Here is a 27988-nt window from a genome sequence, read left to right on the forward strand (position 1 = left end):
ACGCCCACGGACTTGTCACCCCCACACAGAGGATGGCTACCTTTCCCCAACATTCTTTGGCGTCCTCTCCTCGGTATGGGCACACAGACACACACACAGATACACAGACATAGAGACACACAGAGACAGACAGACAGACAGACACACACACACACACACACACCCCTCAGAGAGACAGTTCAGCTGGCCTCCGAAATCCCTCACCTCCCATTTTTGCCCCATTATCACCACCTGGCCTCAATGGTCCCCTTCTCCTTCCTCCTCCCGCAGCTAGGGTAGAGGAAGGGAATGAGGACGCCAGGAAAAGGAACTGTAGGAGCGACTCACCACCAACTCCGCCCTGTTCTCGCTTTGGGGGCAAGAAGGGGAAACTGAGGCAAGGGGCCAGGCCCGGAAGCGAGCAGGCGGCCAGGCAAAGTCCTCCTCCGCTCAGTCCGGGATGGAAAGAGGGTGGGGGGGGGGGCGGTCCGGGGCTGGGATTGATTAGGCCGGGGCAGGGGGCGGGAAGAGCCCAGCCCTCCTGGCCCTTTAAAGCCCCCCCCCACCCCCCAGCACCTCGAGCCTCTTCCTGTGTTCCTTCCCATTTCCTTTCTCCAGCTGGGAGCGGGGCGTGTCCGGGCCCGGGCTGGGGGTCGGGAGGCGCGCGGGCCCCTCCCCCGGTGGGCCGGGCCTGCGTCGCTTCCTGCAGGAGCAGCTGAGAGCGAGCTGAGCAGCCTGCAGAGAGCCAGAGAGCCAGTGGCCGGGCCGGGCCGGGTCGGGCCGAGGCGAGCCGAGCGGAGCGGGCCGACCCGCGAGCCGGACCGAGGAGCGGCCGGAGAGGACGGGCCAGGGGGGCGATCCGAGCGCCGGCGGCCGGGGCCCCGAGGGGGCGGACGCGCGGCGGGGAGCGGCCACCGCCGCAGCCTAAGCAGCAGCAGTGGCCGTGGCCGCGGGCGCCGCGAGAGCCCGGGCGGCAGCAGCCTCCGCCTCGGCGGCGGCGGCGGCTGCATCGGGGACCCCCTGCCTGCAGCCGACGCCCCCGTCCGGGCCTCCGGCAGCCCCGCGCGCCCCCCACACTGGCCCAGAGGGCTGCGGCCGCCTCGCCGCTGAGGATGTCCCGGAAGGGGCCGCGGGCCGAGGTGTGTGCGGACTGCAGCGCCCCGGGTAAGGCCCGGGCCGGGGGCGGGCACCGGGGACCGGGGACGGGCCACTGGGCCTGGGGGGGGAGGAGGCCGAGACGGGAGCGCCCCGAAGGCCGGGGGCGGGACGGGACCGGAGCGGGGATGCGCCGCCCCCCCCCCCCGTCCGATCGGCGGACCCTCCCCCCCATCCCCGCCTCGCAGCGGGCGGACGGGCGGGCGGCTGGGGGCTGCGGCCTCGGCAGCCACTGCAGAGCCAGGTGTCCTTGGGAGGGGCAAGGGGGTGCACGGGGGCCCGAGCTCCGAGGGGAGGGGGGCTCCTGCAGACCGGGAGCAGCTCTCGGCGGGGCTGCTGGTCGTGCCCAGTTCAGGCGTGGGTCATCCTGTCCCCTTAGCACCCCCACCCCTCAGGCCACCAGGGTCGGTGCTTCAGGAAGGACGTTCCCTGGTGCCTTCTTCTTCCTTCGGCAGTCTGGGGGAAGCAGCCCTTGTGAGAAGCTTTGCTAACCTCTCCTTCTCCCAACCCCCCAGACCGCGTATAAATCGGGGGAGCCACCCCCCCCCCCGCCGCCACTGCATTCCCCCCCTCCCCGGCTCATAGGCGGCAGAAGGGCTGTGGGGGAAGCGAGAAGGATTTTTCCTTAGGGGGGTGGAAGTGTGTGTTCTTAGTTTGTGTCATGGAGTCTCGGCTGCCTCCTTCTGTCTTACACCTGCTGCTCACACGTTCCCCGATTGCTGTGTAGCTGCAGAGGGCATCTGTGGGCAAAGGGGTGGGCAGGTGTCTCTTGCCCCCACCTAGCTCAGGGATGCTCCCAATCCACTGGCCTGGATACTTTTCACAAAAGGCACTCAGAAGGCAAGGCTCACCCAGGGATGCTTGTCTGTAGGCATTTCGGCCTGGTAAGGCTGTTCTTCTCAGGAGGTTAGAGCTGTATGAGGGGTGGGGGTCAGGACCTGGATCCCAGTTAATTCTTTAGAAGGTGGTGACTAATTCCTAGGCCTCTCGAGGTCCTAGGGGCTCTCACACCTACTCTGTCAGGCCAAATGGAAGCCGGAGACACAGTTCCTCAACCCCATAAACAAAGCCTGCTGGGTGGGGGAGAGTGGGCAGGCCTGGGGCTGCCAGGGCCTGGGTCTTGAGATGTGGCTCTCCTTGTCTTCACCCGCCACTTAACAGGGAAGTGGGAAATCCCAGCACCAGTGGTACCAGGCAGGGAGCACAGGACAGACCCTAGGCCATGGGCACCTAGGGTCTGTGGATAAATCCAGGGCAAGCCAGTCGGGAGAACATGGCACTGTAGAGGACACTGGACTCAAATCCTGCCTCAGCCACTTATTCTGTGGGTCCACCAGTTCCTTACTTTCTCTGGGACTCGGTTTCCTTCTCTGTAAAACGAAGGGATTGGTTGTTGTGATGGTTTCTAAGGTCCCTTCCAGCTTTAGCTCCATGCCAGCGAGACATAGGGTCTGAGGGTCAGCTGCCTCCCCACTCTGCCTCTGCTGCCATGTTCACTGATGTTTCTTTCCCCTTCTCCCCAGAGGCGTGGAGTTCCATTCCATGTGGGAGCTCCCCACCTCCACCTACTTTGGCCCCAGGGAAGAAATGAGAGACCAGAGGAGCTCTTTCCTTCTGGTGTGGAGGAGGTGGGCTCAGGAGGCAGCAGGGACCCTTCAGATCTGAGCAGCCTGTTTGTTGATAGAGGAGTTTTGATGGTCACAGATAACCTCTCTGGGCCTATAAAATGAGGAAAATTGGATGACCACAGATCTTCCACTATAACTCTCTGGCTTCATCCATTTGCGAGGGAGATAGGCTTGTGCTGGCCCCCTCCCCCAATTCCCACTTAGGTTCTGGGTTACAGATCCCTTTGGGAAGTTTCCAGAAAAACCCAGAAGGCGTTTTGAACTCTTTGGGCCACTGGTGCCCAGTGTACCCTCTCTGGGCTGGCAAAAAAATCTGAGTGGGGTGGGGAGACTTGCCTAGGTGCTTGCCCCCTCTTTATAGAGAGACTCTACTGTTGCACTGTCAGCTCCAGTTATCATTTTGAGATAGGGATGAGGGGCATCAGGACAAGCTTTCTAGTGTCCTGTGAGTACTTAGTCGAGGGATAAAGGAAGTCATTGGTGGTATCTCTGTGGTTGCCCAGCTCCGTGACCCTCCGTTGACCTCATTAGTGTCAGAGCGTTAGTCTCTTTGTTGGATGAGATATCCCCAGGTTGGCATGGGACTATGCCCTCAGGGCCCCTCTTCTGCCCTGCTCATCTGGCATAGTCAGTAGAAGCCAGGGTTAGAGTCTGGAAAAAGCTTGAAATTCTGTCATAGGCACTAAATAGTTCTAACCCTGGTCATGTCGATCTCTGGGAACCTTCTCTATTAAGATAAGCTGTTAATGCTAATAGTCCCCACCTTACGGGGCTGTTAGGCTCAAGTGAGATAATCCACAAGCATTAATTAATCGCCTTCTGTGTGATCCAGATGCTGAGAATATAAAGACCAAAAAAACCCAACACCTGAAACAGTACCTGCCCTTAAGGATCCTATATCATATAAATATTTACAAAGTAATTTCAGAAAGGACTCTAGCAACCAGAGGTCCTTCCTCCATAGGAAGGACCCTATAGAGAAAGTCGTATGGCATTTGAGCAGAGCTTTGAAGGAAGATAAGGAAATTAAAGATGCCTGGAAGTGAGGAGAGAGTGCATTCCAGGCATGGGGGCTGTCTGTACAACAACTTGGAAACTGGCATTGGTGTGGAATGATGCCTAGAAAGAGCTTTGCAAACTTTCGAGCTCTCATCGGTTGTAATTAACATCCTACTCTGAGTGGAAGAGAGGTGGCCAAGCTGGGGTAGGAGGTGCCAAGGCTCCCCATGGGTGGCTGTATCAGACCCCCGAGGACCCAATGAAAACAAACTTCCTGAATAGTTCAGGCCAAGTTAGAGTCTAGTTGGAACCCTGGCCTGGGTGCTAGCTCCATCCCTGCCACAGATGCACTGAAGCCACCCTCAAAGACCCCTCTAGGATTGAGCTTCTTTTCTGAAAGGTTGAATTAGGGCATTTGGAGTCAGAAGGCATCCCAGCCCTGCTAGGTGCCCTCCTTGGGCCCTTGGGTAAGGCAGTCACTTACAACAGGAAGGGGTGGATATGAGAGGCTCTCTCTGTGTTGTCCATCCTCTGATCCCAATTCTTTGGTTCTCTGTTTCTGGGATGAGTGGAACATTATCCTCTTATCACAGAGCCAGAGATGTCTGGAGCTAGAAGGGACCTTGAAGGCCATCCAATCTAATCCCCTCATTTGACAGCTGAGGAGACTGAGGCCCAGTAAGATTCTGTGCTCAAGGTCATTCAGGTAGTGCGCTTCATTCATCCTCCTTTCTTGACTCTCCGTGGCTGCCCAGTGGGCGCTTGAATATTTAGCTCGTGTCTTCGATCTCCCATTTTCCATGGCCTTGTGGACTCTTAGTATAGTGTTTGGAGAGTTTTATTTGGAAAGTGGAAAAAGAATGCTGACTTGGAGGCATCATCATCAGTAACATTTATTAAGCACCTACTGTGTACTATGCTAAGTACTTTATAATTATTAATCATTAGATCCTCACAACAACTCTGAGAGGTAGGTGCTATTATATTCTTCATTTTACAGTTGAGGAAACTGAGGCAAATATGTGAAATGACCTGCCTGGTATCTGAAGCTGGATTTGAACTCAGGTCTTCCTGACCCCAGGCCCAGCTGTCTATCTACTACACCCCCAAGGATCCCAATGTGTAGGTTCAAATCTCAGCTCTTACTTATTAGCTTCATGACTTTACTCCTCCGGGCCTCAGTTTGCTCCTTTCTACAGTGAGAGGAGTAGAGAAGACACGATCTAGGTCTGGGATCCTATGAATGGTGGGTTGTGGTATCTGGTTATTCGTTCACACTTGTGTTTTCACACTTCCCAACTCGGTTCCGTTTCAGTGGCTGCCCAACAGACAGAAAGGGTTATAATAAAGTCACTGCCCTTCTGTGTTTGGGGGTACCGGTGGTTGCTCACCTTGGGCGTGCTGTGGGTGAAGGACCTTTGATGGAGGAAAGAGGAGATGATGCTGTGAGGGTGAGGCGCAGCCTGGTGTCACTGGCACCCAGGCCAGGAAGTGAGTCCCAGGGGAGCTGCTCCAACGCCCCCTCCCTCTCCTCCCTAGTCTGGGTGCTGAGTTGGAGGTCCTAGGTTGGTCCCGATGTATGAGAGGTCCATGTGGTCCCCACGGCAGCTATTGGGGAAAGAGGAGGGGGCTTTGGTGGAATGGAAAGAGCTCTGGATCTGGAGTCTGAGGATCTAAGCCTAAGTTCTTGCTCCTTCAATTGTGTGTGACCTTAGACAAATCACTTTGCCTTTGGGAGCCTCTGTTTCCTTTTCTGTAAAATGGAGACTAAAATACTCGTACTACCGACCTCACAGAGCGACGGTCATGAGACTCAAATGAGAGAAATTTATAAAATGTTTTGGACACTCAAGCGCTATGCATGTAGAAGTTATTCAGTATTACACACAATGTTTTATAGCGATAACAGATTCACTCGTGTGTAGCGCTTAAAAGCTCACAGAAGGCTTTACATGATTGCCTTGTGATTATTGGAGATCTGAAGCCCAGCCTTGAATTAGCTCAACCCAGTCACTTAACCTCCAGGGGCCTCAGTTTCCCCTACTTTAAATGAGGGAATTGTCCAGCTACAATCCCTAATCTAACAATGTCCTGCCTCCTGAATGCTTTGGCAGAGTCTCACCTCCTCAGGTTACAGGTAACACCCCTTGCATCCCTCCCCTTGAGAATCTCTCGTCCTCACCTTCTTTGATTACTGAGGGCAGTGATTCCCCTCCTCTTGCCCCTGGTTTCTTTCCCCTCCTCCTAGAGAGGGTGCCTGTAGCCTTGGCCAAAGGGAGATATGTGGAGATGGTGGCAGGCAGACATTAGAATGATATAATGGAGGACACGAGTGGATGAGAAGGTGGCAGGCAATTGTCCCCTTTCTCCACAGAGGGGCTCCGCCTTTGCCCATCTTCCTGAGGGCACCAGAGCACGTAGGCAGCAGGCCTCAGTGCCAAACTGTGCAGCTGGACATGGCGTAGCTGCCCATGCCACCTCTTCAGGAGCCATCTGTGCCCATGTCCACCCTCGGGGTGTCCTGGAGATGGGCAGGGGAATAGCTTGGAGGCAAAATGTGCCTTCCCTTTCTTTTCCTTTCTTTCTCGATGCCACTCTAAGATGGCACTTGGCTCTGGCTGAGGGTGGCACCGGCCAGCTCTTTGGAATCACCAAGGCCAAAACTGCTGCCCATTCTCTGGTCACATGCTTCAGCAAGCTGGGATCAACCACATGCCTGGCTCTGGCTCGCCCCCCCCTTCACCCCAGCCCCTGCTGTTCACCCCCGTGTCCTCCTGTAACCATCTGCTTATCTGGCTCCCTACCCCCACAGCCTAAATCAGTTCTGCCTTGGGCAGGGTTGAAGCCCCTCCTCTGATACCTATACCCTCACAGTCTTCTGAAAGGCAGAGCTGACTGTCCTAGCATGGACCACTTTAGGAAAGCAAGCTGCCTGCCCAGTTTCTGCCTGCTCTTCTAGCCATAGGGGCAGTGCCCATTCATACTAGTTGGCAGGAGTTAGAATCTTGTGGCCCTTTCTTCCCTCTTCTCATTGCTCAGGAAAGGGAAACTGAGGTTTGGAATTCAGCTTCTGGAACATAAGCTCCTGTCACATCCCCCCATCTCTGTTTTCAGAGGGAGAGCATGGTTAATAAATATACCCCAGTAAGTGACCCTGCCCCTCTCTGCATTCAGTATCCGGTTTCCACCCTTTTTCCCTTTCCTTGCTCCCTGGATCACCCACACCCAGGAGCCTGAACCCTGCCCTGATTTAAAAAGCCCAACTCCCCCTCCCCCACTAGTAACTCAGGTGAGTGCCTCGGGACAGGATAGTGGGAGGTGGGGGGGAACAGGACAGGATAGTGGGGGAGAGGGGGGAACAGAACAGGATAGTGGTGGGGAGGGGGGAACAGCACAGGATAGTGGTGGGGAGGGGGGAACAGGACAGGATAGTGGTGGGGAGGGGGGAACAGCACAGGATAGTGGTAGGGAGGGGGGAACAGGACAGGATAGTGGCGGGGAGGAGGGAACAGGACAGGATAGTGAGAGGAAGAGGGGGGAAGAGGACAGGATAGTGGAGGGGAGAGGGGGGGGAACAGGACAGGATAGTGGGGAGTATCCTGGGAATGGTACTAGCTATCCTCCCAGATTTCCTCTCAAAATTCCTTCCCTTCTTGTCCCTTCCCCACCCCCTCAATGAGCTATGTCATGTTGGTAGGGAAATTTTATATGCATACGTACATATAATATGCCTCTGTGGGTATATATGTATACACACACCTATGTTCTGCTGTGTGACCTTGGGCAAGTCACTTCACTTGGAGGGAAATGCTGATTTGCAGAGGGGCTAAATGTGGCACCCCCAATGAAAACCTCAAAACGCAACATTTACTGTTACTAATACACACAGCCCAATTTCAGAACCCAGAATACCAGTACTTATCCCAGATTTGCCCTCTTGAGTGTTTCCTGGGCTAGGGGCTTTGGGCTCAGGGTGTTTAGTTCAGAGGGGTGGGTTAGGGATAGGAGTTAGTGTGGCCCTGAAGGGGTGGGTTGTGTGTGTGTGTGTGTGTGTGTGTGTGTGTGTGTGTGTGTGTTTCGTTTGCCTCTGTTGCTTGGAAAGGACTGAACTGGCAAACAATGAACTGAGACCAGGACTTCCGCCTGGCCGCCATTGTTCAGTCCTGAAGCTTATGTCCCCCTGTTCAGTCCCCCTCCCCCCACCAGCCTTTGCTGAGGACTGAGGGGACAGGAAGGACCACAGAGACCTCCTCTGGCCACACTGAGACCTTAGTCAGAGTGCTTGTAGCCAGTGTTTATTGTTTTGTTCACCCATCCCAACTCGAGGCCTGCAGACCCTGGATGGCCCCCAGGAATTCCAAGGCACCTCATGAACTGGTCCACCCACACCTCTTCCCCCTATATAGAGCTGTAGGTCACCTAGTACTAATGTGAAGCAGAGAGTAGATGTGGGGGCCAGAATTCTCAGGGGATTTGGGAAGTGCCCTCTCTTGGACTCAGTCCTTATCCGCTCTTGACTTTCTACCCTACCCTCCTTAACTGGCTCGGTCAGTCAGGACCCCAAATCTCCCTTCCCGGTTTCATTTCCTATCCTGGGGAGTGCTTTGGGTGGAGGGTCTTACTTTGAACCTCCTAGCTCTCACAATGTTGTCCCTTGTTGTTGGGGTACAGGGGCCAGGGCATAAGACCATCAGCCATCTTGGCTCCACACCTTGGCCAGAGAGCCCAGATGGGTTGGCATAGATGCCAGCCAGTTTTGCCTTTCTCTGGGCTGCATTGCCAAGTATTAGTAATGCTGGGAAGGGGAAGGGACAGGGTGCCACCTATTGGCACTGAGGTCCCCCAGGTTACCTGGAAACCAAAACTAAACCTTCTTACCCCTAGCAGCTGCCAGGACATTAGGCTCAACCAAGTATGTTTATTGGGTAGTGACCATGTTGGCATTCTTTGCCACTTTTCCTCTGTGTGTGTATGGGGAGAGGGGGACAGGAGGGGAGGCGATAGGCCACCGCCCTAAATCCTAGATGGGGAAAGTTGAGTACTCTAAGTGAAAGATCTGAGTGGTAAGTGAATGGCAGTGGGAGGTAGGTGCTGGACACGTTGCTCAGCCATTCACACATGACTGGTAGCATCCCTCAGGTCTCCCCACTGTGACTGTGGAGGAAAGAATCAGTGCCTCTGCAGTCAATCCTACCCACTGATGATGATATTCACTAACTGTATGACCTTGAACAAGCCTCAGTTTCCTCATCTTTGAAATTGCCTCATTGGCCTCTGGGGGTCCCTTCCAGCTCTCTGGGTGATCCGGACCTGGATGGATCTAGGTAGTAATCCTGAGGCTGAGACCCTGGTTTTCCGGAAGCCCGACACAGAGGAACTGCCTGAGTCATTGTCAGTTTCCTGAGAGTGGGCTGGCGCCTGGCCCCTGACCCAGATGGGCTTTCAGAGTGGGGCTCGGCCACACCCAGTTCAGCCTCCTGCCCTGGTTCACTAGGACCTGCTCCCTCCCACCCCACCCCCAGAGTTCAATTCTTGCTCCCTAGGACACATTGTCCTGGATGGAAGATTGTCCCAGGGGAAGAAAGGAAAAAGTAAGCATTTATGAAGTGCTTACTGTGTGCCAGCTACAGAACTTTGCAAAGAATAGCTCATTTGATCCTCTTAACATCTCTGGGAGGTAGATGCTGTTACTGTCTCCAGTTTACAGAGGAGGAAATTGAGGCAGGCAGAGGTTAAGTGCCTTTCCCAGGGTCACACAGCTGGTAAGTGCCTGAGGCTGGATTTACACTGGGATCTTCTTAACTCCAGACCCACTCAGAAAGTGGGAACAGGCAGGGGACCTCTAATGAAAATCTTGACCAGCCCCCTCATTGTACCAAGGACTAAACAGACCGTGAGGGGCCAAGTGCTTTGCTGTGTGTCACCCAGAAATTTAGTGGCAGGCAGGAAACTACACCCCTGAGTCTTTGAACCCCTGAATGAGGACTCTTTCTGCCTCCTCACCCTGAATCTTGAAGTTAGCCTGGTCTCCAAGTAACCTAGACCCTAACGCAGCTCAGAAAGAAACGGGATAAGAAGACAGTCTCTGTCCTGTTGTCCCCATGATATGGAGGTGTTGTGTATGGTGGAGAGAGGAGTGCCTGGCTCTGAAGTCAGAGCGTGTGGCTTATTACCATCTTGACCTTGGACAAGTCACCTAACTTCCCCAGGCCTCAATTTTGGAGTCTGTAAAATGAGGAGGTTGGGCTGGATGGTCTCTGAGATCCCTTCCAGCTCCAGAGCTTTGAGCCTCCTGCTCTCAGTCTTTGAGAGTGACTTCTTCATTAGGTCTAACCTGGCTCCATCCTGCCCATTCAGCAAAGAGCACCCCAGTTCTGGGTGACCCATTTCACTTCTTCAGGGTTCCCCCAACAGCCAGGTTGCTGACAGAACAGGGCACTTCCTATTTCCAATCTGAGTAAGGGAACATTGTAAAAGGGGGAGAGGGAGAAGGAGGGGAGAAAGATGGAGGTGAAGGGAGGTAAGGAAAAGCAAAGGAAAGAGGAGAGAGAAGGGAGGGGAGGAAAGAAAGGAGAGGAAGAAGAGAAGGAAAAGTAGAGGGAAGAGAGGAGAGGAGAGATAGAGGGGACAGAACCATGGGAGAAGAGGGAAGAAGAGAGGGAGGGAGGGAGAGGAGAGAGAAAGGGGGGTGCAGATGGAAAAGGGAGGGGAGAAAAGAGAATATGAAGGGCGACAGAGAGAAGCCAAGGAAGCAGGGCTCCAGAGTCCCAGTCAGGCCTCATTTCCTCAAGGGTCTCAGGCCTAGACATTCTTAATCTAAGGTCCGTGACCTTGCTTTATTTAATATTTTGATCATTGTATTTCAATGCCATCGGCTTCCTTTATAATCCTGCTTATTACATGTTATGCATTTAAAATCCTGCTTCTGAGGAGGGTTTCCTCTGGCTCCGCCAGACTGCCAGAGGGGTCCAGGAGGGGAAGATGAGTTTGAACCCTTGGTATAAGGTGTGTCTAGAAAGTGCTTTGAGATCCCTGTGCCCAGTGCTGTGGGGGAAGGCCCTTTGGTGGTCCCTGGCAGGCTGGTGGTGTCAGGGGCCTGCTCTGCCTCCTTCTTGTGGGTGGAGGAGTCGATGGCTTTAGCCTCCTCAGCTGGAGACTTGGAAGGCACATGAGCCTTCCCTCTACTTTAGGCCATTTTTCACAGATGAGGCCAAGCCACTGGTCCAAGGACCTATGGCGGGAAGTGTGAGAAGAAGTTGAACCCAGATCATCTCACTTGGCCCCTCTGCCTCCCAACGCTTCCCCCCTCTCATCTCGTGGCTGTCTCACAGGAGGGGGATTTGGCCAAGGGAGAAACAAAGGTCCTGGTGATAACAGACCGGCTTCTAATTGTGTTCTAAAGTTTTTTTCGATGAAAGAACTGAGGCTTTGGAGAGGTTCTGCTTGGAAATTAAGTGTGGCAGAGTCAAATTTAAAAACCCAGTTTACCTCTCCAGGTCTCCATTTACTCATCTTTAAAGTGGGGGTGATAATACTTGCCTTCATTTGGCAGCGTAAAGGAACAGAAAGCACTGGACCGGGAGTCAGAAAAAGCCCCTACTGTGTGATGACCTGGGTTCAAGTCTCAGCTGTCCGGTTTATTGTCTATGTGACCCTAGGCCAGTCACTTCCCTGGGACTCAGTCTTCTCTTGTCAGAAGAGGCTGTCTGACTCTAAATCTGTGCTCCTTTGATCCTAGAGTACCCGTAACCAGAGATGCGAGGGCTGGTTCCTCAGCATGGGATGTTTGGTTTGGGCTTTTTCCCCTGAATGGGACTGTGATTTCCCCAGCGTAGGGAGCGGCTCCCTCTACCCAGGCCCATTGGTGTCTGCCTGGCAATATTCAACAGTGAGAGGTTAGGGATGATCAGGGTCACACAGTCAGCACGTGTCAGAACCAAGACTCAAACCCAGGTCTTTCTAACACAGAGGCCTCTTCCTATAGGAGCTACTCTTCTCTCTCCCCCCTCCCCACTGGTTCCCTGGTTCGGTTGTCTTCTGGGTAGTTAGTTATCTCATTGAGGTACAGAAGGACTGAGGCCCTAACCAAGCCACTCAGAGCTGGGTGAGTCAGAGGAAGAAGGGACAGGATGCGGCCTCCCCTGCTGGGCATCTGTGCAGGGGCGGGGGGGGGGGGGGGGCATTGGCTCGCTGCCTGGGGGAGGGGCAGGGGGGCAGAGTTGGGTGACCCTGAGCAGGGAGGGGGAGAGGGGACAAGAGAGGCTCTGCCTCTACTCTGGGCAGGCACACAATAGTGGCTTTCTCCCCGTGACCTTTTCTCGGCTTGTGTTCAGTGCAGCTGGCCCTACCCCCAACTCCCTCAGGGCCTGGGAGGGCCTTCTTTGGAAAGGGAAGTAGAGGGGTACCCCTAAACCCAATCCTGACTGCCCTACTCCTCCACTCAACACGACCCCTGGGGATGCCAACACTGTTGTGCCTTCCAGTTTTGCTGACACCCCCCTCAGATCCCTGGTAGGATTTACTTCCTGGGCCTCAGCCCCTGGGAGGGGTCTCAGAGGCAAATGGAGAGGGGGGTGTCATGGCTGAAGCCAAATGAGAGACTATGGAAGAGTTTCTCAATTCTGGAATATAAACTGGTCTTCCTGCTGATGGATGCTTTTTCCGGGAGTGTATTGGGAGGCCTGGACCAGAGACAGCGTCCCACATCCCAGCCTTCTCTGAGACAGCGTTACTCCCCACCTGCCAGCCCCAGACCAGCATCTTCTTCCTTTCCCATCCTGAACCATCTCTCCAAGCTGGTCTTATGGGGCCAGGAGAGCCGGGAGAGGCAGTAAGAGAGATAGCAGAGTGATAGCCATGACTTCCACCCAAGACCCCACACAAGGGGTAGTTTCCTGCCCACTACCAATGGCATAGATACCCATAAGCTGGGCAAAGGATTTGAAACCTGGGCTTCCTGATAAGAGTGTAAAGTCCTTGAAGGCAGGAACTGTTTCATGTGGGACTTTCTATTCCCCATACCCACCACAGTGCCTGGCACACAGTTGGTCTCTAATAGGTGCTCACTGGCTGATTGTGCTCCCAGAGCTGAGCACAGTGCCTGGCACACAGTAGGTCTCTAATAAATGCTCATTGGTCGATTGTGCCCCCAGAGCTGAGCACAGTGCCTGGCACACAGTAGGTCTCTAATAAATGCTCATTGGTCGATTGTGCCCCCAGAGCCGAGCACAGTGCCTGGCACACAGTAGGTCTTTAAGAAATGCTCATTGGTCGATTGTGCCCCCAGAGCTGAGCACAGTGCCTGGCACTGCCATGCACAACATGACTCATTCAGCTGCCATTATCTCCTTTTGTTTTTCCTTCTTCGATGGAGACCCTTGAACTCTCTGGGGCGTGGGAGTGTGGGCAGGAGGTCATAAAGAAACATAGAACCAGAAAAGACCTAAGAGGCCATTCTACAGATGAGGAACTGAGGCTCAGAAGGGTTTCAACTTACCCAGGGTCATGAAACTTAGTGTTTGAGACAAGATTTGAACCCAAGGCCTTTCAACTTGCAGCCCAGTCCTCTACCATGCCATGCTGCTTGCTGGCCACAGGGACTCTTCTCTGCCACGAGGGGCCACCCCTAGGACAAGAGGTGTGTCTCTAATTAACCTGCTTCCCAGCCCAGTGGGATCCCACCTTAGAAACCCAATGCATTGGCGTGGTTTTTGCCCTGGGTGAGACTAGACTTGGCACCTAGGCTATGTAGCCAACCCTCTGGATTCTGAAGCAGGTCATAGGATCCTAGTTCTAGAGCTGGAAAGGGCCTCAAATTTGACATATGAGGAAACTGAGGCATGGGTAGGCTTTGCCCAAAGTCACACAGACAGTAAGAATCATAGTTAGGAAGCCCCAGATTTGTACCAGTTCTTCCATAATCTCCAAATGCCACAGAGACTCAGAGCATGCCCCAAGATGTGGGAGTGGGTGGAGGGGGGTACGGGGAAGGCCCCGTGGAGGAGGGGGAGGCTGGTGCCTCAGAACTCGGCAGAGCAGAAGGATGAGCTGGAGGTGACAGCTTCAATCCTGTTCCTGAGAGAAAGGAAGGGAGGAATGTGAGATCTGTGTGTGGCCCATCTGCCAGCCCCCCTCCTGACAGAAGCCCTCCCTGCTTTCCCAGGCCTCCTGGCCTATGGGAGAGATTTTGGTTTAGGTGCACCAGCCCATACCAGGGAGGCTGCCTTGTGGAGGGTCTGTTTGTAGCAGCTGCTGTTGCTTTCTATCGGTTGGAGTCTGTTGGAAAGCCATGGGTTCCCCAGAAATATGAAGACCCCTCAATTCATATCCCAATCCCATTCCTGGAAAGGGACCCCCTCTCTTTTCCTTGGAGAGGTGGGGAACTCTGGGTAAAGAATGCTGTGTATGTTGTCAGATGTGGTTGCTATGTTGGGTTGGCTTAATTGTGGTTTTTTTTCTTTACTAGGGAAGGCTCACTAGAGGTGAGGGTGGGGAGAGAGAATGTCCGGAAATGACTGACATAAAAAACAAAAGACATTAATAAAACATTGGGGAAAATGGAAGGTGTGCCCCACCAAAATTACAAGCCATTTGGGGGCGTTGCTCATGGTGTGGGGTCAGAAGGGTATGCTGGGTGGGGATGCTTCTAGGAGAGGTCTCTACTTACCCATCGGGGCACTGGCAAGTGAAGGGCTGGAAGGGGACCACCAGGTAGCAGGTTGGCTAGCTACCTCCTCCCCCACCTCTCCTCACAGGAAGAAGCCCCCTGAGGCCCCTAAGAAGAGGAAAGGGGGATGTTGAGTAGATTTGCTAAGTGGATGGACTCTGGCCTTACTTTGGAGGATGTTCATTGGCATCAATTAATCATTTCACTTAGGAGAGCTCAGGAAGGCCCCAGAGGCCCTGTGGGAACTAGTGGGAGAGGGGAGTGGGGGCTTCTCTCTTATGATGCCAGAGCTGGGAGTGGCCAGCACAACTCCTCTCTTTATTACAGAGAAGGAAGCCATGGGGGAAGGGCTTCCCCAGGGCCCCTGAGCCAGAGCTAGAAACCCAGGGTTCCTGACTTCCCATCCACAATTCTCGCTTTCGCCACATGCTGCTGCTCAATCCAAAAGTGGGACTACCACCGGGCAAGGCAAAGATGCCATGGAGGGACTACCTCCAGGAGGTTAGCTCAAAGGATTAGCATTGGGGGGTGCTGGGAAGAGGGCCCTCAGTCTCTTCTGAGATTAGTTCAGTCAATCAGTAAACATTTATTAAGAACCTACTGTGTGCCAGGCAGTGTAGGAAGCGCCTAGGTAGCAGAGATGTCAGGGGAGGAAGGGCTTGCCCAAGTGCCCATCCCACCCACATCTTCTCTTCAACCCCTCCTGGGTGAGAGAATTGACAAATTCTGCTGAGTTGGGGGTGGGGGTGGGCAGGGAAGAGGGAGGAGCTGGGGTCTGCAAAGAAGGATCATTGTTAGCCCCTGTGGATAAGATATGAGAGGACCCAGGATCCCAAGAAGAGCCCAGCTCAAATACCCCTGGGCTAAAATACCTGCCTCCTTCATAGGGATTTTCTTGTGCCCAATGATCACCCTCCCCAAGAATTCCTTTGTATTTACATTGTGTATATTTTATGTATTGACTTGTACACATTGTTTTCAATAGAATGTAGGCTTGAGGGTTTTCTCTTTGTCATGTGTCTCTATCCCCTAACGGTGGATAGAGACTTTTTTAACCTGGCATGTAATTTCTTTGGTATAGAGAACCGCCCATCCCAAGGGCTCAGAACAGCACATCCTCCTCAGGCAGAGTGGCCTGGGGCTCCAAGGGGTTGAGAGTCTTGCAGGGGTTAAACAGCCAGTACGGGTGACAGGTGGGCCTGGATCTTCCCCTTCTGTCGACTATGCCACACTGCCCCTCTCTTGGCATAACCAGTGCTTCTTAAACTGTGGGTCGGGACCCAACCCACAGTTTAAGAAGTGCTGAAGGGGTCTAGGGTAGAAAAAGTTTTAAGAACCCTGAGTTAAGCCCTGAATACTAGACCCTTAATAAATGATGGTTGATTGATTGTCCAGCCTGGGCCTACCAGAGAACTGCAGGAATGCTGTCTGGGCATCTGAGCCCTTGCTTCTTATCCCTGGTTTGCTGCGACCCAGGACGGTGGGAGAAGGAGGCTGGCTGAGAAGGGGGCCTGGGCTCTCGGGATGACGGCTTCCTTTCCTTCTCTTGGTTTTTTTCCTCTGTCACCACCACTTTCGGAAACCCCAGATCCTGGCTGGGCCTCCATCAACCGGGGTGTACTGATCTGTGATGAGTGCTGTAGTGTCCACCGGAGCCTGGGCCGTCACATCTCCATCGTCAAACACCTCCGACACAGCTCCTGGCCTCCCACCTTGTTGCAGGTATGGGTACTTCTGAGGCAGGGAGGTGGGGGGAGGGGACGTTAAGTCAGAGGGAAGTCGTGGGGTAGGTGCTGGAATGAGCCGCACTGGGCTGTGTGCCCTTGGTCCTTGAGCAGTGGGGCTGGGGACCTTTCTCCTCACCCCTGCAGGAATATCCCCAGTGAACATGGGCCCACCCATCTGTTTCCTGGGACCCTCCTCAGCTGGGCATATCCAATCCTAGGATCGTAGGTGTAGAACAGGAAAGGGCCTCAGGGGCCATTCCGTCTAATCTCTTCACTTTACAGATGAGGAAACCGAGGCCCAGGTAGGCTAAGTGACTTGCCCAAGGTCACATGGAAGTAAGCATCATAGGCAGGATTTGAACGCTGGTCTTTTGTCTCTTGAGTCAGTGCCCTTTCCAGTATTTCTTGCTGCAGTAGGTATCGCCAGCCTGGGAAGTGGCCTAACTTAGCTTTTTTCTCCCACCCCAGATGGTACACACCCTTGCCAGCAATGGGGCTAACTCCATCTGGGAGCATTCCCTTTTGGATCCTGCTCAGGTGCAGAGCGGCCGGCGAAAGGCCAACCCTCAGGACAAAGTCCAGTGAGTATGGGAGTTGGGGGGAAGGTGGGGAAGAGCTGGCCTTGGAGGAGGAGGAAGGCAGGGGGTAGCCTGGGTGGAGGGAGGCCGGGAGCTGGAATTGGCCAAGGAGGGAAGGTGTGGAACAGGGTCAGGGGTGTTGGGCTTCATCCTCACGCTCTTTCTCACTCTCTTCTTCCTCCCCCCGCTCCCCATTTCCCTAGCCCCATCAAGTCCGAATTCATCAGAGCCAAGTACCAGATGTTGGCATTTGTTCATAAGCTACCGTGTCGGGATGACGATGGCGTCACCGCCAAGGACCTCAGCAAGGTGAGGGGGACCTGGCTTGAGGATTTTTTTTTCATAAAGTTGGGGACTTTCCTGAGCAGCCCTTGCTGGTCTCAGCAAGATGGGTGGCAGCAAACCAAGTTTACCTAGCCCCTTCCTGTACTTTGAGGTACCCAAGTTGAGAGTATCCCCCCTTCCCTGTGGCTGGTCCCCATTTACCCACCCACTCTCATGTTCCCCTCCCCAGCAGACACATTTCCCTGGCTCCCCTTTCCAGAGGCCCTTTGTTTGAGGGTGGATCAAATAGGTTTGCCCTTTGGGATTGTCCTGCCCTAGGGATGGGCATAGAGAGTTGGTCCAGAACCCTAAGGGTTCCCTGAATCCTTTCTCTCCCACCGGGTAGCAATTACACTCCAGTGTGAGGACTGGCAATCTGGAAACCTGTTTGCGCCTGCTGTCCCTGGGTGCCCAGGCTAACTTCTTCCATCCTGAGAAGGGCACGACCCCTTTGCACGTGGCAGCCAAGGCTGGGCAGACGCTTCAGGCAGAGCTATTGGTGGTATATGGGGCTGACCCAGGGGCCCCTGACATCAATGGAAGGACCCCTATTGACTATGCCAGGTGAGCGTTTAGGGCCAGAGGGTCTTGCAGAAAGGGCATTTGGGAGGGGAGGGAGGATTCTGGGCCGGTGCTGGAGGCTTGGCCCTGAGCCATGCTCTCCATATACCCCCTCTACAGGCAGGCTGGGCACCAGGAGCTGGCAGAAAGGCTGGTAGAGTGCCAATATGAGCTGACTGATCGACTGGCTTTCTACCTATGTGGACGTAAGCCGGGTGAGTCTGCGGTGGTGCAAGTTGGGGGATGCCCTCCCTGGTCCTCACCCCAGCAGCTGGCTCCATAGCAACAGAGCCAGCTGGGGAGCAGCGTTGCTCAGCAACCAGCTCTTGTGAAATTGCCTTGGGTCCAGGCTCCCTGGGAGGAGCAGGGCTGAAGGTTGGGTGTGGGGGGAGGGTGGCAGAGTGGTGTGTAGGTACCCTCAGGGCCTCAGCAGCTGCTGCTTCTTCACCCTTCCCCTTACCCCTCTCCCCTTATCTCCAACCTCAGGGCTCACCTCTCCTCCTTCCCCTTGGCCTGTCGGGCCCCCCAGAGCTTAGGGCCCAGGGCTGAGAGATGGGAGTCCAGGAGGTGGGCCCAGGGCCAGCTGTCCCCACCCCCACTGGTGACTTGGCATTTCTGGTTTTGCTCAGATCACAAGAATGGGCATTATATCATCCCGCAGATGGCTGACAGGTGAGTGGAGTGGCATCCCACACCCCCTGCCCTGGTCTGGGAGAAGGGCCACCCTCTCAGGGGAAGCTGGGTACTCTGGGGGGGGCAGCCCCAGGATCCCTCCTTCTACACAGAAGGCCCAGCAGGTCCCATAAGGCCCAAAGGTCTTGTGGGGGGAGGGGAAGTACTGAGACCTATAGGTTTTAATTCATTGTCTAAGATGAGCCTCCAGCTCAGCTGCCCCCAAACCTTGGTCAGTCTGGGTCGTGACTGCGCATCTCGGGTTTTATTCTTCTCTGACATCTCACGATGGTAAAGAGCAGGCTCACTTCATGGACCCTGGGCACCAGGGATCCTTAGCGCCCTCAGGTGTGTCCAGAGCGTTGTGACTGCTGGTGGGCAAGATGGGTGTGATAGTAGCAGGTCTGGCCATTATCAGATGGGATACTAGTGGTAATAGCCATAATAGCTAACGTTTATAAAGCACTGACTGTGTGCTTAGTGCTTTACAATTATCACCTCATTTGTCCCTCACAACAACCCCGGGAAGGAGGTGCTCTCTCCATTTTATAGGTGACGAAACCAAGGCAAAAAGAAGTTAAGCAAGTTGCTCAGGGTCACACAGCTAGTAAGTGTCTGAGGCCGAATTTGAACTCAGGTCTTCTGACTTCATTCTTAGCACTCTAGCCACTGAGCCACCCAGCTGCCCCTCTATCTGAATAACATAGCTTATCTGTGACACGTCGTATATGAGATAATATTTGTCAAGGGCCATTCAGACCTGGAAATGCTCTAAAAATCTGCGTGGTTACTAGGCCTGAGAGGTAAGTCAAGTCCGGCTGTGCTGAGCCGCCCAGCCTGGGGCAGATCACCCACTCTCTCAGTCCCCTAGGGTAAGATGAGAAGATTGGACTAGATTGCCTGAATGAGGCCTCTCGGAGCAGCAAAGAGAGCCCCAGCTCCAGAGTCTGAGGACCTGGGTTCAAATCTCACCTTTGAGGCGTAATTACTATCCGAATAACATTGGACGAGTTCCTTAATCTCCCTGGGCCTCTGCAAAATGAAGAGATTGGGCTAGCTGGCCTCTGAGGGCACAACCCGGTGGATAGGGCTGGAGCTGGAGTCAGGAAGACCTGTGTTCAAATCCACCCTCAGACACTTATTAGCCAGGAGATACTGGACAAGTCAGTTACCCTCTATTTGCCTCAGTTTCCTCATGTGTACGATGGGGGTTATACTGGCACCTACCTCACAGGGTTGCCGTGAGGATCCAGTGTGTTAACATAGGTGAAGTGCTTTGCAAACCTTACAGCCCTGACTACACGCTAGCTATCCTCACCCTCATCTTTATTATCCTTATGTTATCTGTTCCTGCTGCGTGGCCTGTGTGTGACTTTGGACAAGTCCCCTCTTTGTCTGGCCTCCATTCCCTCGTCTGTCACATGGAGGGGTCACAGCTGGCCTCTGGGCTCCTTCCCGCCCGCTCATGACATCTCCGCTGTGACACGTCGTAGCCCCGCTCCGGCTCTGACATTCTGTCCTGTCTCCCCACGACCTAGAAGCTTCTCCCCATATCGGGCTCTTCCTGTCCTGTGCCAGTGTTAGGAGAAGGCCACGTTTGCTCCCAGAAGCCTCTCTTCTCCACCCACCAGGCACAGACCAGTCACTGGTGGTCAAGATGCCCAGCTTCTTCCCCGGGGCTGCTCCGGAACCCACAAGGAGGATGCTCCTGCCCTCTTGTGGCTACTTTCAAAATGGCAGCCTTCCCTACCACGTGGGCCTCAGCGACTGATCCTGAAAAGGGGAGGAGGGTGCCTCGTTTGCCAACTAGGGGTTTGTTGCCCTGGGCTTCCTTGACACAGGAATCTTTCCCTAGAACACCAGGGGTGTATCTTTTTTTCTTTTGAGTCTTTTATTCAAACGTGAGCCCCTTAGCACTGACCTCAGTGGGTGAGAGTGGCACCCTCTGCTTGCCCCAGATGGCACCCATGGGTTCCTTGGTGGATCCCCTTTCTCTACCACATCTTACTCCCTGCTCCTGTCTCTGCTCTGTGTTGGGGGTGGGGGAGAGTGCACGGCATAGGGGTGTGTGTGTGTGTGTGTGTGTGTGTGTGTGTGTGTGTGTGTGTGTGATGGGAGTAGCAGATGCCCTCCAGCTCTGTCCTGCGCTCAGGTAACCACTGCCTCTGTCCTGTTCTTTCCTCTGCTGCCTTCCTCTGGACTTAGATCTCGCCAAAAGTGCATGTCTCAGAGGTATTGTGCCCATGGGCCAGGCATTTTGCAAGGGACTGGGTGGAAGGGTGAAGGAAAAATTTGGGGTTCCCCCTTCCCTAGGGTCCTGGCCTCCCCCACTTCTGCCAGGGCCCCTGCATGTGGGGGAAGTCAGTGATGGGGGGAGGGCACCTGGCTGTGCCTTACCCGTCTGTCCTTTCTCTCTAATCGCCAACCTGACATCCATCCCCCGCCTTCCTCCTCAAAGCCTGGACCTGTCGGAGCTGGCCAAGGCAGCAAAGAAGAAGCTCCAAGCAGTGAGTGATGACCAGGCCCGGCCCTGCTGACCCCACTCCCTGCTCCCCACCTCTAGCCTCTACCCTATCCCCATGGCTCCCATCTCCAAAGTTAGGGGTCCCTTCTTTCTTGTGCCCGGCTATTTCTCTGGCCTCTTCTAAACAGCCCTGCCCTTTCCATCATTGACACCCTCCTCCCACCGGTGATGGTTCTGATGCCCCTCTCTGCCCTCATCCATCTTCCTCTTAGCAGTTACTCAGTTTCCCAAACTCTACCCAAGGCCCAGTGGGCAGATGTCAGGGCCAAGACTGGCAGAGCCATGGAGTCTGACAGAGTGGGGTTGCAGGGGACCTGGGAAAGGTGTTTAGCAGGCAGGATGTTTGCTTTCCCATGTCTAGCCCACTCCCTTCTGGCCCAATGGCAGGTTTCTAGTTACGCTCTCTGGGTTGGGAGGTAGGGCTCCCTTTGGCCCCTCTAGCCTGAGGCCCTCGATTTGCCTACAGCTGAGCAACCGACTGTTTGAAGAGCTGGCCATGGACGTCTATGACGAGGTCGATCGAAGAGAGAATGATGCAGGTGTGTCTGTGTATCCTGGAAGGGAGGAAGGGGCTGAAGGTGTTGGGGAGGCAAGGGGGGAGAGGGAATGACAAACCAGTGCCCAGTGTTTGAGAGCTCACAGAATTAGAGACTAAAGCTGAAAGGGGTCTTAGCCACCACTTCATCTTTCTAGAGAAAGAAATTAAGGCCCAAAGACTTGAGCCTCACAGCAGACTAGATCATGGACATAGAGTCAGAAAAGGGGCCCATTTATGACACATCATGTTACAAATGAGGAAACTGAGACCCAGACATGTTAAGAGACTTCTCTGGGCTAACAGAGGCAATCAAGAATAGAGCCAGGATTGGAATCCAGGCCCTGGGACTCCAGTGCCAACATACTTTGCGCTGTATATGATTTCTGGGAGGCTGTCAGTCCCAGCCCCACTGCCTCAGCTGTTGCTTGAGGTGGCTTCTGTCTGGGGGCACGTGATGGAAGATAGCCTTGGTAGCCACTGCACAGGTTCTGGAGGAGGCCTCCAGAGAGCCCAGGAGCTCTCCTCAGCTCGGGGCCAGCTGCAAGGATAGGAGAGGGAAGTTAGAGACGGGCAGGCAGCCAGGCTTCTGGCCTTCTCCGCCCGGCTCCCTCTGTTCTCCCTGGCTCCTTCCCCAGCTCTCCCCCCTCCCCCCCGCCCCCACCCTCCATTCCTTCATTCCTTCCTAGCCACAGCCATTCCAACCCAAATACTAGGCTGGAGCAGGCAGAAGGAGGGAGGGAGGGAGGGACGGACGGGGACAGCCTCCGTCCTGTTCCCACCCACCCACACACACACACATATACCCTCCCATCAGCCTCACCCTCACCCAGATCTTTTTCTGCCTTGCCTGGCTCTGGGGCCTAACCCTGCCACCTTTCCCCTGCTCCCATCCTGGCCCTAGAGGCACAGGCACGTCCCAAAAATTGCAGCCACCCGCCCCCAGCAGTGACTGATGGTCATATTCCTCCCCCCTCACCCCCTGCCCCCCCAGTGTGGCTGGCCACCCAGAACCACAGCACCCTGGTGACGGAGCGGAGTGCAGTCCCTTTCCTCCCAGTCAATCCAGAGTACTCAGCCACTCGAAACCAGGTGAAGGGGCCAAGCGGACAGGGAGGGAGGCTGGGCATTGGTTGGGGGGCTGGGAAGAGCCTCAAACTGGGTTTCTCCATTTCTCCCCTCCCCCTCCCACAGCAGCCCTGAGAGGAGCCGTTACTTGGCACACTTCTGCTCAGTGTCACGCCAACCTTGCTGCCTCCCCAGCCCAGTTTGGCTTGGCACCTTGGCTTTAAGGGGAGTGGGGCTGGTGAGAGAGCCGCCCCTCCGGGAGCAGGGTGTGCCAGCCTGTGAGCCCCGCCTCCATCTCTTATGGCATTTGAAGGGTGTCTGCTGGCCCGCCCAGCAGGGCATGTCTTGGCTCTGCCTGGAGAGGAGACTGGTCTATAGCCCAGTCTCCTGCCCAGGCCTCTTCCACTGCCCCCACTCCTATCTTGGAGGTTCTAGCCTGCTCTGGGGTGACCTCTATTCACACTGAGTCTCTCTCCTCCTGGCAGGGGAGACAGAAGCTTGCCCGCTTCAATGCCCGGGAGTTTGCCACCCTGATCATTGATATCCTCAGCGAGGCCAAGCGGAGACAGCAGGGCAAAAGCTTGAGCAGCCCAACAGGTGGGAGGGGGTGGGGCTAGGGACAGCCTGCTCTGTTAGGGGGAGGTGGGGAGTGGGCTGGCCTCTTCTCCCTCACGCTGGGGGGCGGGGAGGGCCGCCTCCATCGAGGACCCCTCCCCCAGGCCTGCTGGTGACCGCTGCACCCCAAGTGGGGGCCAGGGCACCTCGGAGGGCCATGGAGCTGTGGCCATGGGCTTTTCCCTTGCCTCTTCAGACAACTTTGACTACTCCCAGCGCAGCCAGAGTGACCTGGACGATCAGCACGATTACGACAGCGTGGCCTCTGACGAAGACACAGACCAGGAGCCTCTGCGCAGTGCCGGCGCTACCCGCAACAACCGGGCCAGGGTCTGTGCCCAAGGAAGCCTTCCCGAAGGAATGAGGCTCTTCCCAGAGCACTGGGGGGAGGGGAGGAGTCTGGGGGATCCTTGCCCCTCCCTCCTTCCCTTCCCACTTCTTGATTCCTCCTGGGGGCGTGGCTCTTCCAAGTTCAGAATCTCCCCTTGTGGCCCCTCCCTCCTAGCTGGACTCTGCCCTTTCCTGAAGCAGTTCCCCAGGGAAGGCACCCAGGGTATGGGTGGGGAGGCCTGCTCACAGCCTGATCTCCCCTCCCCAGAGCATGGACTCCTCAGACCTGTCCGATGGGGCCGTTACTCTGCAGGAGTACCTGGAGCTCAAGAAGGCCCTGGCCACCTCAGAGGCCAAAGTGCAGCAGCTGATGAAGGTCAACAGCAGCCTGAGTGACGAGCTTCGGAGGCTGCAGAGGGAGGTCAGGGAACTCGGCCCCCAGGGCCCCTGCTCAGGCCCCTGCCCACAGCTGTCAGTGCCCTGGCTTAGGAGCAGATGCAGAGGGCTGCCTGCTAAGGGATGACCCCCTCCCTTCCTATGGAGGGCCTGGGGGCTGAAGCTCTTCAGGGGCAGCAGAGCCCTGCATGGGCATATGTGTGTGACCTCTGCCCTCCTGTCCCCAGATCCACAAGCTTCAATCTGAGAACTCACAGATCCGGCAGCAGTCAGGCCCTGCCCCAACAGCCCCCGTGCCCAATGAGCGAGCCGAGCATGGGCATGGGGGTGCCAGCGTGGCTGCCCACCGCCGAGACCGCCAGGCCTTCTCCATGTACGAGCCGGGCTCCGCCCTCAAACCTTTTGGTGCCCAGCCTGGTGATGAGCTTGCCTCTCGGCTCCAGCCCTTCCATGGCAGTGTGAGTGCCCGGGAGATGCCCTGTGGGTGAGAGTTGGGGCCGGGTGTCCACGTGCCAACGCTGTTTCTGTCCACAGGAGCTGGAGGACGATTCTGTGTACTCCGTTCATGTCCCTTCAGGCCTCTACCGGGTAAGTAGTGCCTTGGGTTGGGCACTCCTCCCCAGGAGCCTGAAAGAAGATGGTAAAAGAGCTTTGTAGTCAGAGGACTCGGGTTCAAATCCCCCTATCTGTGCAACCTTGGCAAGCTGCCTCAGTTTTCCCATCTGTAACATGGACTGGCGGGCCTCTGAGGTCCCTCCCAGGCCTCAGTCCCCTGGTCTGTAAAATGAAGGGATGGGGCCTGGAGGCAGAGATCCCGTCAGCTGCAGTGGTGCTGGGGAGTGGGGAAGGGAAAAGAAACCAAGGAACTTACTCTGCTGCTGATCTGGGTTCCAGATCCGCAAGGGGGTCTCTGCCTCATCTGTACCTTTCCCGCCTTCCTCCCCGCTGCTGTCCGGCGCACAGGACGGAGGCCGCCACGTGGTAATGTGTCTGCACTGGTTGGGGGGACGTTGGGGGCCAGGGAGGCAGATCTGTTGGCTCTGCCAGGAAGAGCAAATCACCCCCCATTGAGAGGGGGAGGGACGAGGGCCTGGGACCAAGGGATGTGGGGGAGGGCGGCCAACATCTGACCACTCTTCCCCCGTCCCCCCCAGAGCAAACTCTCCCGCCACGGCAGTGGGGCCGACAGTGACTATGATAACACTCAGAGCGGGGAACCACTGCTTGGGTGAGCACCCCTACCATCCCCATCTACCCCGGAGCTGGGAAGCCCTGGGTTCTAATCCTGCCTCTGACCTTTACTGTTCATGTGAGCCTTGGTTTCTTCATCTGTAAGATAAGGGAGTTGGACTTTCCGATCTCTCAGGTCCCTTGGCTTCCTCTTATCTTGCCCTCTGCTTGCAGTGGCAGGGGTGGGGGGGGAGGATTACAAGGCCCTGGGGCGGTGGGATTGGGGTATCCTCGAGGGAGTCGGTGTGGAAGGTGGGAATGAGGAGCTCTGACCTGTGGTCCTGTCTGTAGGCTGGAAGGAAAACGATTCTTGGATCTGGGAAAGGATGAAGATTTTCACCCGGAATTGGAGAGCCTGGACGGAGAGCTAGACCCTGGCCTACCCAGCACGGAGGACGTCATCCTGAAAACGGAGCAGGTGACCAAGAACATCCAGGAGTTACTGCGCGCCGCCCAGGAGTTCAAGCATGACAGGTACCCCAGAGGGTGGGCCAGGGCAGGGGCGGCACCCTGCGCATGCAGTGTGGCATTATGGGGGAAGGAGGGGAAAAGCAGAGGTAACGCCACACTCACACACATTCACAAACACATGCACACACACACATATATACACTCACACCACACACACACACACACACACACACACGCACTCATACACTCATTTATACACATACTCACACATACGTAGACACACACACATACACACACACAATACACATACATACACATATGCACTCACATACATGCATACATATATACACTCAAACACCATACACACACTTACACTCATGCTCACATTTATACACACACTCACAAACACATAAACACACATACACTCACACACAATGCACATACATGTGCATTCATCTATACTCACACACACCATACACACTCACATTTATACACACAAGCATATACACATGTACACACACATTCATATACACACACTCACATGTATACACACACATATGCACTCACACACATACACACACACACACACACACTCACAGTACACATACACACACCTCTCTTGAGGATGAACTCCCCCCTCTCTCTTCCTCTCAGCTTCGTGCCCTGTTCAGAGAAGATCCACTTGGCAGTGACAGAGATGGCCTCCCTCTTCCCGAAGGTAGGGGAAAGAGAACCTAGGCAGGGAGGGGAATCCCTTGGAAGAGAAGTCTATCTAACTGTCACTTCTAGGGGTCTCTCTGGCCAACCTAAAGGGGCCTGGTAGGGAGGGGGGGTTGGATTGATGGGCAGTCCAGAAGCAGCCCCTTTCTTCCTCCAGAGACCCTCTCTGGAGCCCGTGCGCAGCTCCCTCCGACTTCTCAATGCCAGCGCCTACAGGCTGCAGAGCGAATGCCGTAAGACAGTGCCCCCTGAGCCCGGTGCCCCTGTGGACTTCCAGTTGCTCACGCAGCAGGTGATCCAGTGCGCCTATGACATCGCCAAGGCAGCCAAGCAGCTGGTGACCATCACCACTCGAGAGAAGAAGCAGTGACCAAGTCCCCTGCCCTCCTAGAGGTGCCCTCCCTGCCCCTCCTTCCCCTTCTGGGGGCCTCCCGGGCCAAGGGAGCTGGGTCATTTTCCACACTCACTCCTCCCCATCCAAGCAGCCGCTGGCACAAGTGCCCTTAGAGCTGGTGTGCTTGCCAGGCAGCCGTGAGCCTTGGTGTCCAACACCCTCTCATTCCCCCCTCCCAGGAGGGCCTGGGGGTGAGGAGGGTGGCAAGGGACTCTTTGCCCACTGGAAGTGAGGTGTGACTCAGGGACAGAGTCCAGGCGTGGGACCCAGCCCCCTCCCACCTCCCGACTGTAAATAAGACCTTTCCCTAGCAGAGTTCCAGGGTGGGGGTGAGAACATGAGGACTGCTCCCTCCATCCCCCGGCCCCCTCCTCCCCCAGCTCCCTTAGGCTCCTTCGCAAAGGATCAGGGGGAAGGGACACTCCATGCTGGGGCCCGCTCCCCACACACGCACACCCACCCCCATGAGCCAGTTTAGTCCCCTTGTGGGCTGAGCGGGGGGCATTCCCCCCCCCTTGTACATAGTCCCCATGGATGTCCCCTTTCCTGTAGCCACCAGCCCCTCTGCTGCTCTCTCTCTAATGCCAAACGGCCCCTGCCCCTGGTGTGGGCTCCACTCCTGCCTGGGGGCTCCCAGCAGCAAACACTGGAAATCGTTTTTCTTAATTTTAACTTTGTGGTAACTGAGTGTCCCCGTGTGCCTGAGCGTGAGTGAGTGGGCGGCGGTGCCGTCCTGCAAGCCTGCTCCCTTTGGGAATTTTTTTTTTGATTGGGGTGGGGGGGAAGGAAGGGGAGAAAAAGAGGACAAAGATGGGGACGATATTACCCTGGAGCCTCCCTCTTCCCTGCCCTGGGCAGAGCTGTGCCAACTTGGTGAGCTGTGGTTGTACCAGCTACGATTCCCAGCCCCAGCCCCCCTTTTCACCCAACTCCCCCCTACCAGCTTCCCCTTTTTTCTGTGAAGAGGAGCTGTGGCCTTAAAACTGAAATGCCCTGCCCTGCTTCACTTGGGAGGCCGGTGGTGGATGGGCACTGGGAAGGAATTACTCTGCCTTGCCAGAAGAGTGAAGGACCCTAAGCCTGGGGCTGGCTCCCCCAGGGTCCCTAACTCATCTGCTAGGCCTTGCCATCTCAGTCCCTTCACAAGCCCCTCACCATCCTGAGGGCTCAGTGTGGGGCACAGGATCCAAAGCTTTTGGCACCTGGTCCCACCCTGGGCACCTGCCCCTTGCCAGGGCTAAAGAGGCATGCCATATTGTCCTGGCAGGGATGGGACTCTCCAGCTCCTCTCCTTCCTCACCCCAAACACTCCACCCCATTTGGGGCTGGGGGCTGGGCCATGTCTGTGTGGTGGTGGGTGAGCTGACTGTCAGATGTGTGTCATGTACATTTGTATCAAAAATAAATAAGTGACCATTCTGTCTGCCTCGTACTTGGGGGTGGAGGGTGGGCAGGGGAAACCTGTCTGAGTTAGAC

General features: G+C 55.4%; 1 protein-coding gene across 3 annotated transcripts; it reads left to right on the forward strand.

The window, feature by feature from the left end:
* The first annotated feature begins 1016 nt into the window (after nt 1–1016).
* GIT1 (GIT ArfGAP 1) lies at nt 1017–27931 on the forward strand. 3 transcript variants are annotated; one of them, XM_036768628.1, is made up of 21 exons: nt 14887–14928; nt 16016–16149; nt 16623–16735; nt 16936–17041; nt 17403–17620; nt 17738–17832; nt 18247–18289; nt 20495–20521; nt 20748–20796; nt 21280–21352; nt 22343–22440; nt 22902–23013; nt 23228–23361; nt 23630–23782; nt 23985–24215; nt 24292–24345; nt 24652–24738; nt 24912–24985; nt 25279–25461; nt 26053–26116; nt 26276–27931. In XM_036768628.1, exons 1-21 carry the CDS (start codon nt 14907–14909, stop codon nt 26486–26488), a joined length of 2283 nt encoding a protein of 760 aa, XP_036624523.1. In that variant the 5' UTR covers nt 14887–14906; the 3' UTR covers nt 26489–27931. The 3 variants fall into 3 exon arrangements, with proteins under 3 accessions (XP_036624522.1, XP_036624524.1, XP_036624523.1); XM_036768627.1 differs by lacking the exons at nt 14887–14928; nt 20495–20521 and adding an exon at nt 1017–1143; XM_036768629.1 differs by lacking the exon at nt 20495–20521 and having other exon boundaries at nt 14746–14928.
* Nucleotides 27932–27988: the final 57 nt, after the last annotated feature.

This window comes from Trichosurus vulpecula, chromosome 7, assembly GCF_011100635.1.
Source record: "Trichosurus vulpecula isolate mTriVul1 chromosome 7, mTriVul1.pri, whole genome shotgun sequence".
Lineage (NCBI taxonomy): Eukaryota > Metazoa > Chordata > Mammalia > Diprotodontia > Phalangeridae > Trichosurus > Trichosurus vulpecula.

What these genes read in the sequence shown, in the direction of transcription:
- GIT1 (XM_036768627.1), top strand. Translation starts at nt 1,092, where the DNA reads ATGTCCCGGAAGGGGCCGCGGGCCGAGGTGTGTGCGGACTGCAGCGCC. An exon ending in ATCCCGCAGATGGCTGACAG is followed by an intron (nt 18,290 to 20,747) that starts GTGAGTGGAGTG and finishes TCCTCCTCAAAG; the next exon opens with CCTGGACCTGTCGGAGCTGG. An exon ending in AGCGGGGAACCACTGCTTGG is followed by an intron (nt 24,986 to 25,278) that starts GTGAGCACCCCT and finishes TCCTGTCTGTAG; the next exon opens with GCTGGAAGGAAAACGATTCT.